Source organism: Myxine glutinosa, chromosome 11 (assembly GCF_964187855.1).
Source record: "Myxine glutinosa chromosome 11, kmMyxGlut1.1, whole genome shotgun sequence".
NCBI lineage: Eukaryota > Metazoa > Chordata > Myxini > Myxiniformes > Myxinidae > Myxine > Myxine glutinosa.
Genome location: NC_136271.1, coordinates 33,648,026 through 33,660,605, shown reverse-complemented (window position 1 = coordinate 33,660,605; position 12,580 = coordinate 33,648,026). Strand labels below are relative to the sequence as shown.

The 12,580-nt window shown below is 42.6% G+C and overlaps 1 protein-coding gene across 1 annotated transcript in view; it reads left to right on the top strand.

Moving 5' to 3' along the window:
* NUDT21 (nudix hydrolase 21) overlaps positions 1 to 7,974 on the top strand; it is a 63,306-nt gene extending 55,332 nt beyond the window's left edge. The window contains exons 6-7 of the mRNA XM_068130453.2: positions 3,374 to 3,488; positions 4,545 to 7,974. Of these exons, the coding sequence (XP_067986554.1) occupies positions 3,374 to 3,488; positions 4,545 to 4,566 (137 nt within the window). The 3' untranslated portion in view covers positions 4,567 to 7,974. The remainder of the gene's footprint in view (positions 1 to 3,373; positions 3,489 to 4,544) is intronic.
* Positions 7,975 to 12,580: the final 4,606 nt, after the last annotated feature.

Sequence of the window (12,580 nt, the reverse complement as noted above, 5' to 3'; positions counted from 1 at the left end):
CTTGTGGGCAACAGCCTCACCACAAGATTCCGTGTACCATGGACGGGAGGAAGGGTATGACAACTGAAGACGAGATGGGATAAATCTGTGCATGAGAGAGAGCAATTTACTTTGGAAGAATTCCCAGGATGAGTTGATGTCAGAGGTGGTAGAGATGGGAGACCAGTCCAGATGATTGATGGCTGCTTGAAGACCGTGCCAGTTGGCCTGAGTGAAATGCCAGACTCGTCGACGCTGAGCAGGCTCCCTGAGAATGGTCAGAGAGATGTCCACTTTAACAAGCACATGATCAAATGAGCCGATTGGAGCAGACGAAGAGCAGCAGACATTTTCAGGGAAGTTAGTCATAACCAAGTCCAGAAGAGAAGATGCTCCGTTGACTGAGATCCGGATCGAGAAATTGACAGATTGTGTCAGTCCCAGTGAGTCGCAGAAGTCCTTTGCTGAGGAGCTATGGCTGGTGAGAGAGGTACCCAGCCAACTGGCATGGTGACAATTGAAATCACCACATATGAGGAAGAGAGAGTTGGGATGAGTAGATAGAAGTTGGTCCATATTATCAGACAGCGAGATGTCGATGGAGTCATCACTGTTTGGTGGACGGTACAACACACATATGAACAAGAGGTGGGAGCGAAGGGGAAGCCGTAGCCAGAGGTATTCCTGGGGGTGAGGTGGAGAGAGTGCAGTGCAGGGCGAGTGAGGAAGAGAGTTTTTGATAAAGATAGCAACCCCACCTCCAGGACGAGGCTCAGGTCTATCATACCGGAGGAGGGAGTAACCCGGGAGAGATACTAAGGAATCGGAGACATCATGAAGGAGGAAAGTTTCTGTTAAGCAGATCACGTCTGGTTTGACAGAAGCAACCTGTATGGAGAGATCAGTTAAGTTTGTTGTAAGTGGTGAGGAGCTCAGGTGGGCCTTCTCCCAATTATCAGCAAAGTCATGGAATCCATCATTGCTTCGGATATGAAATCTTTCCTCTTCTCCAATGGCTTGATCTCTGATCATCAATTTGGTTTCAGACCAGGTCACTCTACTCTGGACATGCTGCTTCTGCTGTCTCAACAATGGATGGAGGTCCTCAATGCCAAACAGGAAATTAGAGCTGTCTCCCTTGACATATCACGTGCCTTCGATACGGTCTGGCACCCCGGTCTGCTCACCAAACTCTCCTCCTTTGGTATCCATGGAAATCTCCACGCTTGGCTGGCGGACTTCCTCTCTGGTCGTAGTCAACGTGTGGCCCTGAATGGGTTTCTCTCATCTCCTCTTCCTGTTCAGGCTGGAGTTCCCCAAGGCAGTGTTCTAGGCCCTGTGCTTTTTCTGGTCTTCATCAATGATCTTTCCGACTCTCTGGAAAATCCTCTCTATCTCTTTGCTGATGACTCCACTCTCTGCCGCTCCATACTTCAACCCTCAGATCGGCATCCGCAGCCTCCTCACTCCCTGCAGGGCTGGACAAAATCACAGACTGGTCAAACAAGTGGAACATGTCTTTCAATCCTGACAAATCTCACACTCTTACGATGTCTCTCCGAAAAGACCGACTGGACAACCCTCCCATCCACTTTCTGAATAATCCTCTCCAAGAAGTTCTGTCACTCAAGCTTTTGGGTCTCACTCTCTGCCATGATCTTTCCTGGGAAAACCACATTTCAAATCTGGCCTCCAAAGCCAGTCGCCGGCTGGGCATCCTCCATCGTGCGAAGTCCTTCCTTGGCACACCTGAGCTCCTCACCACATACAAGGCTTTCATCCGCAGCTCAATGGAATACTGCTCTCCCCTCTGGGCTGGTGCTACTCACTCACACCTAAATAGTCTTCACGCTGTTGAAACCAAAGCGTTCAGAATCATTGGAATCTCCCGCGATGAAGCTATCTCCGAGGGCCTTTCACTTACTCACCGCAGGCAGGTTGGTGGTCTTTCCGTCTTCTACCGACTCCTCTCCGGCCTTGCTCCCCCAGCTCTCTCTGGGCTCTGTCCCCCAAATATTCCTGCAGGTCGCACAAGATCTGCCTGCAACCCTCTTATGGTTAAACTGCCAAAATCAAGACTCTGCTCACCTTCATTCCTCTTTTCTCCTGCCTCTGGAACAAACTGCCTCACTCTCTTCAATCGCACTCCTCCCTCCAGGTCTTTAAAACAGCTGTTCACCACCATCTCTTATCTTCCCCCATCCAAAACCTTGATCTTTTCTACCCCCGCTAATTTCACCCCAAATGCACTTTTTTGAAATACCAACTTCTTTCCTGGAAGGCCTTGGTGTCCTTGTGTTTTATACTTCTCCCCACGCCTCCTCCCCCCCAAGCCCTCTCCCTCCCACACATCTCCCGATGTCCCTGCTCTCAAATGATGTGTTTGTGTGCTTCCCCTTCTCTCCCCATCTTGTCTACCGCTCCCCTTTTTATATACTTTGTTTGTCTGTTTGATTTGTTTGTGTGATAAATGTTAGCTCTTTCACGAGCCTCGATTCTGTATCGAAAAAAAAAACAAAAAAAACTGTCTCACAATAAAAAGCACGTCTGTCGTTCCTCTTCCTGGCATAAATCCAAACTGTATTATGTATGGTATATGGTATATTAATTTGTATAAACTATTTGAATCATACAAGCATTGTATTTGGTACACAGTTAAATATTGTGACTATTCGAGTCATCACAGATGTCCAATAAAAATGGCGCCCAATTTTTAGTACGGCAGATATGTGAAATATTTGGGAGACTTGTGCCTTTGATGATACAAGCACGAGAGTTGGCACACAGAGTACGCCCTAAGGAAGATATTTGGCTATAGGGCTATCACAGATTTGTCCTGTGACAACAATGGCATTTTTTTAAAAAGGACAAATCTGCGATGGCCCTATAGCCAAATATCTTTCTTAGGACATACTTTGACTGTGTGCCAAATGCCATGCTTGTATCATCAAAGGCACAATTCCCGCACCTATCTGCCATACTAAATTCTAATCACTCGAGAAGTAAAAATCTAGGTAATGATGTCATTTTGTTGAAATTCACCTGGGATTTACACCAGTGTATCTAGGTTTTGCTGACGAATGTGCCAATCACTCCCCTGACCTGGATCACCTGGGATTTTCATGCAAATCTCCCTTGAATATGGTATGCTTGATGATCGTAATTTTGTGGAACTTGGGGGTGGGGGGGGGGGGGGGGGGGGGGAGGAGAGGAGAAGTACCACTTTTGCAAATGAAATCAAATGTATAAGCTCTTCAATGAAACATTGTAACAGTGTAACAAACAAAAAAGGTACAAACTTTTCTGTCCAATTAACAAATGCTGTAAAATATTAAAATTGTGAACTTTTAAAATAGAGATTGGACCCTGCCTCCTGTCTCACTCACTCCCCTAGCATTATTTGCTGTGCCGAAAAATTACAAGCTTGTGGCTGCACCTCTATTTGAATTGTATGACAATGCATCAGGTTATGGTCCTGTCATCTCCAGTCTGCCGCAACTATTGAGCAGGTAATTAGTTTGTTTCCTTAAAACTGTATCACAAGGCTACTTTTGTTTCCAGCTTTCTATGCTGAACCAAACTTCACACAACAGTCAATCAAAAAAATTCCTCGGATGTTGATTTCCTGATGATGTTAAAATCAATGTACCTATAATGATTGTGATGGTGTTGCCTGGGAGGAGGGATTGGTTTTTGTGTGCCGTGATGAATGAAATGGCTTATTATAGGAAAATACAAAATGTTTTCAGTGAATGTGGTTTGATGTCGACGGAAAAGTCTGTACACGGATAATGGTGAAACGACAAATGCCGGGTGTAAACGCGAAAATCTCAATTGTATTTGAGATATTATCGAACCAGCAAATGTTTGTCGAACCTGTGAATGTGTTTCATTTCGGATCAGGAGCAGTTTCGTATAGATCGAAACTCAAAATCATAATTTTATTGAGAAATTTATGAAACCTCTCACGCACCTAAGGATACCCGCTGGGACCCCAAAAGGTTCCACAGAAATTTTGGTGGGCCTAGCCCCAAAATTGAGGGAGTAGTTTGAGGACAGACCTCCTGCTTTGTTTTATATATTTTGGGATGACATAAATTTGTGCCTTGCAGTGCAATTTTGGGTATGCAGTCATTCGTTCCCAGTGTTTAGAAGTGTTCCATTGGTCATCTGGCAGCAGTGTTCGAAGCAGTCCTGTAGGTAGTCATTTACAGGTTCATATGCGAAATAATTGTAAATGCAGTTGGAACTTTTAAAAATAGTAGATGCAGAATCTCCTCGGTGTTATAAAAATTTCCTCATTCTGATTCTCTCTCCTTTTATTTAATTTCGTACAAGATCAAGACTCGTGGAAGAGTGAGGTGACATGATGGAAAAAGCAATGACTGTCAATTGGACGCAAGACTGGAATGAACCAATAGGAAAAGAGGAGAGGAGGGAGAAAACAGTAAGCTTGTCAGTAAGAGGGTTGGGTTAGTTTAGGTTAGATTGGGGGTGTAAAAGGTTGTGTGTCAGGAAGTAGATGATTCTTGATATTAAATGCTGTTTCCTGTTTCCCCATCCAGGTTTAACTTCATTTACAATTGAAAGTCTAAGTGGCGAGCCCGTATGGTGACCTTTATCTGCAAGTGGAATGTGAAAACTTCCAAGGTCTCCAGCATGAGTCGCTTCTCCCTGTTTTATCCACTCTTTAAACACAGGACTCAAATCAGAGTAGTAGCTGTGAAATGAATTTTATTTTGTCCTCGTTTTATTTTTTTTACTTTTTTTATTTTTAAATACATCTTGCTTAATTTGTGTTTGTAGTATAAAGGACATTTTCTCTTGTTGGGATGGGCAATGTGATTGGATATTCGGTTTTCAGGATTGTCATCATTTTGTCATGGTTTTGAATTGTGTTTCTATAATGGAAAAAGCACACCAGCGATACTTGTTTGTGCTGCCTGCTTCCCATTAATAATTTTTTTTCCAATGTAGAGTTGGACGCTTTTTAGTTGCATTCTTGGTGAGATGTGCTCTGATACTGAAAATGGGAAAAAAAAAATTTGGTTGAAACTTCTGATATGCTTAATTGTTCTCAACATAAAGCAGTGTTTTTTTATAATCGAATGCTTATATATATTTTTTATTTTTTTTATTCCTGCAAAGTGCACTGCCTGCTCTGTGCCTCCAAAACCCGTATTGTATGTTTGCGGTTTGTTTTTTTTATCGTTTATTTATTTATCTGATGGGGCATTTGGACACACCTTCACCATTCAATCACCAGCTTGATCATTAATTGTTAAAACTTAGCATTTTTCAGATCGTGTGCGAAAATCAAGTCGTATGCTTCACATTTTGCAGGAAGATTTAAATGCTGCACAAGCGATGCACAGCAGGACGTTCTAAAGGTAATTGTGCATTGGCATAATTTTTTGCAGGTTGCATTTGGTTATGCAGTGTTGCCTTGTCTTTCAAATCGGTTCGGGGTCCAAGTATGTATTTGAAACCTTGAGTGAGGATTTTTTTTTATTGCATTTTGCTCTAATGAGGTAAGTTGCATTCTGGCATCCATTCAAATTGGCCAGAATTATTTGCTTATTTCATAGTTTATTTAATTCTTGGAGCTGAGTGTCACCTGCGTATTCTAATGTACAGTTGTGGCCAAAAATATTGGCACCCTTGCACTTTTTTCAAATAATGCACCATTTCTTCCAGAAAATTGTTGAAAATAAAAAATCTTTTAGAAGCCACATATGTATTACTTTGGTTTGCAGTGGAACAAAACAAAAAAGCTGAAAAAATTACTAAATCTTAGCTTATTCCACACACAAATCCTAAAATGGCCTGGACAATATTATTGGCACCTTTTAGAAGTTGTTAGAAATAATTAGATTTCAAGCAGGTGATTCTCCTTTACTTTTGAATTGAACTCACCTGTGGTGAGATGCAGGTGCCTGCAATATAAAAATCACTCATTCAACCAGTTTGAATAGAGAAAAGGAGCCATTCTGCTGTTTTGTGTCACTGTGTGTACCACAATGAGCATGGAGAAAAGAAAGAACACCAGAGAATTGTCTGAGGAGGTCAGAAACAAGATTGTAGCCAAGCATGGACAATCTCAAGGCTACAGGTCCATCTCCAGAGACCTTGATGTTCCTGTGTCCACCGTACACAATGTTATCAGGAAGTTTAAGGCCCATGGCGCACTGTAGCCAACCTCCCAGGATGTGGCTGCAAGAGAAAACTTGATTGAAGATTGCAGCAAAGGATTGTTTGAATGGTGGAGAAAGCACCTCAATCAACTGCCAAACAGATTCAAGCTGACCTTCAGACAAGGTACGACAGTTTCAACTCGCACCATGAAAGGGGGTTTTATGGTAGGAGACCTAGGAGGACCCCACTGCTGAGAAAGCCTGACCGGAGTTTGCCAAAACACATTTGAACAAGCCAAAATCATGGGAGAATGTCCTGTGGACAGATGAGACCAAATTAGAGCTTTTTGGTAAAGCACATCATCTCTATGTTTACAGAAAACAAAATGAAGCCTTCAGAGAAAAGAACACCTTCCCTACAATGAAACATGGAGGAGGTTCAGTGATGTTTTGCGGTTGCTGTGCTGCCTCTGGCACTGGGTGCCTTGAATGTGTGTACGGCATCATGAAATCGGGAGATTACCGAGGCATTTTGGAGCATAATGTTCAACCCAGTGTCAGAAAGCTGCGTCTCCGTCGACGGTCATGGTACTTGCAGCAGGACAATTACCCCAAACACACTTCAAAAAGCACCCAGGAATGGTTCAAGACAAAACCCTGGACTGTTCTGAAGTGGCCAGCAATGAGTCCAGATCTAAATCCCATTGAACACCTGTGGGGAAATCTGAAAACAGCAGTTTGGAGAAGGCACCCTTCAAATCTGGGAGAACTTGAGCAGTTTGCACAAGAAGAGTGGGACAAACTGCCAGTAGAGAGGTGTAGGAAGCTCATTCATGGCTATAGGAAGTGCTTAACTGCAGTTATTTTGTCCAAAAGCTGTGCTACCAAATATTAAGTCTATGGTGTCAATAATTTTGTCAATGCCATTTCTTTTTATTTTCTGATTTAAAAGGATATATTAAGTACTGAATCAAAAGCAAAGGTCCTGTCCTGTAATATTAGCAGTGAAATAATGATTTGTGGAGACCAAATACTTTTGTCAATTTCAACTTATTTTTCGAGAAAATTGTGAGTTATTTGAAAAAAAGTGCAAGGGTGCCAATATTTTTGGCCACGACTGTACATACACTGTTAAGAGTGTCAGTGCTCCTGAAGCAGTTCTTGACAAGGATTGGACAGGTGGTTTGCCATTGCTTTCCCACATGTAGTTAAGGCAAGCATTTGGTGCTGGTGCCTGTAATTGCTCACCTACTCTTCGTGAAGGACACCATGCGGCCTTTCATGCTGACAGATGGGGTCCCCAGTTTAACATCCATCTGAGAGATGGTACACACATTTATGAAACACCTGGGTGACAGTTTATAGCTGAGCCAACATTCAAACCCAAGCCAGACAGTGTGGAGTTGAATGTGCATATCTCTACGACAATCCGCCATCCCCAATTGTGGTCATTAATGAGGTCGAGGCCATTTATTCCTGATATGTGAAACACTGTGCAACCCATGTCTCCTCTCCCTCCTGTTATGCTAATCAGTTGGTACTTTTGCCTTGTCTCTGAAACTTGTAGTTTCTTCCATCGAAATAAGAGACGTTTAGACAGATTCACAAAGGAGCGAGCATTAAAATGTGGGTCAAAGGGATAGTGATTTTTAAACACAATAATCTCTTCAATTCAGAATCGCCATACCCAAATGAAAACCAGTCTTTCCATACATCATAGCATTTTAAAAATGTTTTTTCAGTTCTTGTTTAGTCTTGAATATGCTGTGGAAGTTTGTGGCATTTGAGAAACTTGAGGTTAAATTCCCATCTCACCAGCATTCTGTTGATGTTGCTGTGAAAAAAGGAGTTTTTAAAAGCGCCTACCGGTTTGTTTTTTTCTTCGGAAAATACTTTTTGGAACACCGGCCCTATTTTCCATCCAATCACCATGCAAGTTTGTTTAGAAATATTCTCCATGGGTAACCGCTTCTGTATTGAAAGTTTTGTGTCGGTCACTTTTTTTTTTTGTATGCAAGATCGAGGCTCGTGTGAGAGCTAACGTTAATCACAAAAAGACAAACTGACACATAAAACATAAGATGAAGGGAGCGGGAGATAAGATGAGGAGAGAGAGGGAAGCACACAAGTACAACATTTGAGAGCAGGGACATCGGGAGATCTGTGGGAGGGAGAGGGCTTGGGGGGAGGAGGCATGGGAGGGCATGGGGGGGAGGGAGAGGTATAAAACACGTGGACACTGCAAAGACTTCCAGGAAAGAAGTCGGAATTTCAAAAAAGTGGATCTGGGGTGAATTAATGGGGGTAGAAAAGATCAAGGTTTTGGATGGGGGAAGCCGAGAGATGGTGGTGAAACTGATGCGGAGAAAACGAATTTAAAAGCGAATAAAGATGAAAAGGCAGGGACTCTGCTGACGTTATGCAACATGGTCAAGGATGGTTATGGACACCTATTATTAGGTTTAAATAAATTAAAACGTACGGTATCATGAGCATGCGCACAGAAGAAAGAATAGAGCAGAACATTGACAAAAAAACCCAATTATTTAACTACGACACACTTAACAATTGCCACATCCTTGTAATAACATTCATCAACTCATATAATGTAATACAGTATGTTGATAAAAATTACAGATGTGAATGGAATGTATGGTAACACCGCAGGCATGCACAGATTAGAAATCCTTCATTCCAATGTATTCATGATGCGAATTTAGCTTTACTCTTGAGTCGCTGCACAAGGATAAGTGAACGTCAAGACACAGAAAACTCGAACGGCACTCGGTGGAGAGCATACCTCTGCATACATACTCTGAAGAGTTTGTTTTGTATCCCATTGATAGGCCGATTTGGATCCGGACCTAAACCAAAATCTAATCCCTTGTTATTGTCACCTAACCAACTCGTCCTCCAAGTTTCATCTGAATCTGTCAACTTTTTGAGATATCCTGTTCACAGACAGACAGGGGTGAAAACGTAACATGGTGGAGGTAATGAAATACACCAAATACGATGCTGGAACATGCTTTTTGTCATTGACTTACTCTAAAAGAATTTGTGGTTTATGAATGGGTGTGAGTCGGCAACTGACAGGGTGAACCCCAGCTTGTGGTTTCTTCCGTGAAACAGCATGTCCTCGTTTCTGGCTAAGCGAAACCATGGTACACAGGATGCAGACTTGCCATATGCTGTATGTAAGGAGTGAGCTTGAGCTGTATGTAAGGGATGGCCTCCCTAAGGCTGTGGTTACCAAACAACACTTGTTCACTCTTCTAGATTCGGTGGCCACACATGGAGGTTCCCCCAGGCAGATGTTCTTGTACTGCATCTCTGGCGTTGTCTCTGCCTCAACCACAGCACACTCCAAGCCCACTTTGCAATGCTGTGTGGGTTTTTATAGCAAAATAGTCAATCCCAGACCCATCCATTTTATCATCATCAGTAGTAAGAGAATGAGAGTTCAAGAGCTATCCCATTGACTTCAATGTTAATGTCGTGAAAAACTTTTTGATCTAGTCTATAAATTGTAGTTTTTCCACCCAAACCCCTCATCAATGAGTGATTCAAATTCCCCCCTTTTTTATACATTGTCGAGGCTCATAGAAGAGCTAGTTTGCTGAACGGATCAGGACATATAGTTGCCTGCAAAAAGTATTCAGCCCCTCCCAATAATGCAATATTTAAATGAATTACAAATTATGTTGAAACAATTTTTCCAAATGAATTGAAGGAGGTTACATGTCAGGAATACCTGCAAACAATATGTACAAATCAAAGTTTACTGGTTGCAAAAGTATTCAGCCCCTTCAGTCAGCACTTGGTGGAAGCACCTTTTTCAGCAATGACTGCTGTGAGTTTTTTGGGGTCGTTCTCTACCAGATTTGCACAGTGAGATGGTGAAATCTTTGACATTCTTCACATGAAAATTGCGCTAGTTTTGCCTTGTTTGATGTGGATCATCTGTGGACTGCAATCTTCAAGTCTCGCCATAATTGTTCAATTGGATTCAAGTTGGGACTTGGACTAGGCCACTCAAGAACATTTGTTTTCTTCTTATTCAGCCACACCAGTGTGGCTTTAGCTTTGCGCTTCAAATCATTTTCTTGCTGAAATGTGAATCTACTACCCATTTTCAGATTCATGGCTAAATCGAGCAGATTTTCATCAATGATTCCCCTGTACTTTGCATTTGTCAACCTTGTCAGTCACTGCTGATGAAAAGCAGCTCCATAACATGATGCTGCCACCACCATGTTTGACATTAGGAATGGTGTTGATTGGGTGATGTGCAGTGTTAGGCTTGTGCCAGACGTAATGCTACATTTAGAACCAAAATTAAATTTTTGTCTCGTCTGACCACAAAATTTTTCTCCACATGCCTGGAGTATCATCAAGATGCTTTTTCGCAAACTCCATATGAGCTTTTAGATGCGTCTTTTTCAGTAATGGCTTATTTCTTGCCACTTTGTCCATAGAGGCCAGCTTTGTAAAGGGCACAGGATATTGTTAACTGATGAACACTGACCCCATGTTAGACATTGAGCCTTGCAGATCTTTCAGTGTCATTGTTGGATTTACAGTGACTTCCTGAACCAGTTTCCTGCATTCCCGGCTGCTGAGTTTGGATGGATGACCTGATATGGGTAGCGTCTGGGTGGTAGGATATGTCTTCTACTTCTTCGTATCAATCTGAGGAATGGCACACACATTGATGAAACACCCGGATGGCAGTTTATATAGCTGGGTCAGGAATTAGCCCATGCCAGACAAATTAGAGGCGAGTGTGCATTTCTCAGCCATCCTGTCTGCCCACATATGTATACTATAATGCGTGAGAGGCAACGATTGCTAGAGTGAGATGTGCATGGAAGAAGCTTCGGGAACTGAGTGGCGTGCTGATGAGGAGGGGAGTGTCATTGAAGCTGAAGGGAAAGGTGTATGCTGCATGTGTGAGAAGTGTTATGATTTATGGGAGCGAGACATGGGTAATGAACGTAGAGCAGCAACGAAGGCTGGAAAGGGTGGAAATACGAATGGTTCGGTGGATGTGTGGAGTATCGTTGAGAGAGAGGAAGACAAATGATGAATTGTGAAAGATGATGGGAATAGAGCCTGTGATTGATGCTGTGAAGAGAAACATGTTGAGATGGTTTGGTCATGTGTTGAGGAAGGATGAAAGTGACTGGTTGAGAAGAATGATGGAAATGAATGTATAAGTTAGTAGAGGACGGGGAAGACCGAGAAGACTTGGCTAAAGATGGTGGAAGAAGAAATGCGGGCAAGGGGGTTAACAAGGAGAGATGCAGAAAATAGGGCAAAATGGAGAAGATTGTCATGGGGCCCTCAAGGCTAACCCCCACTCTAGCAGGGAAAATGGCCTTAAAATGCCTGTTGTTTTTGTGAGAGTCAAATAATTAAATTGTCAAGAAATATGGGAAATTAAACCAAGGCTTTCAAGATCATTGCCATCCCTCATGATGAAGCTGAGTCAATGGGCCCATCACTTCACCATCGCTGATAGGTCGGTTGTCTCTCTGTCTTCTTCCACCTCATTTCTGGTATAGCACCTTTGTCCTCTCCGTGTCCCCAAGTATATGCAGGACACGTGGTCCAGTAGCAACCCCCTGCTCGTGAAACTGCCTAAATCCAGAACCACTGCTCACCTCCACTCATTTATTCCTCTTTTTCCCACCTGTGGAACAACCTTCCACACACTCTTCAATCTCATTCTTCCCTCCAGGTCTTCAACAGCTGTTCTCCACCATCTCAAATCATCCCCCATCCACAATCATGATCTTTTCTACACCTGTTAAATCACCGCCACCCCTCCCAAATATTTTGATTATGTATCCATCTTGTCCACCCCTTGCGTTCTCACTTAGCTCTCATCGTTACCTGCATCCCTTGTTTCTCCATCTCAGTGTATCTTCTCCCTCTAGAACGACACTCAGTAGAGTGCACACCGCCACCAGTCTGAATAGTTTACGGTTTGTATCCCACTGATGGTCAGATCTGGATTAAGACCTAAACCAAAATCGAATCGGATTGTTCTTGGCACCTGACCAACTCATCCACCAAGGTTTGTCATAATCCACCCATAACTTTTTGAATTATCATCCTATTATGTCGTTTTTGGCCCTATCACTCAATGGTGAAGAATCACTAAAAGAATTTAAAAAAAAAATTCTCATCCGAATTGAAACGATTCTTCCTTGTCACACGCACAACCTGTCCACAAAGTTTCATCCGAATCCGTCCACAACTTTTTGAGATATGTTCATCGACAAACACATTGGTGAAACAACCTCCGTTCACCATTCGGTGGTGGAGGTAATGATGACGAGAGTTGAGAAGATTGTAAATAAGCCAACGACAGTAAAAACATGTAATCAAGACCCCAATCTACCTTATTCCTTTGCACAACACAAAAAGCCATTAGAAAAGATGAGATGGGAGAAAGAATG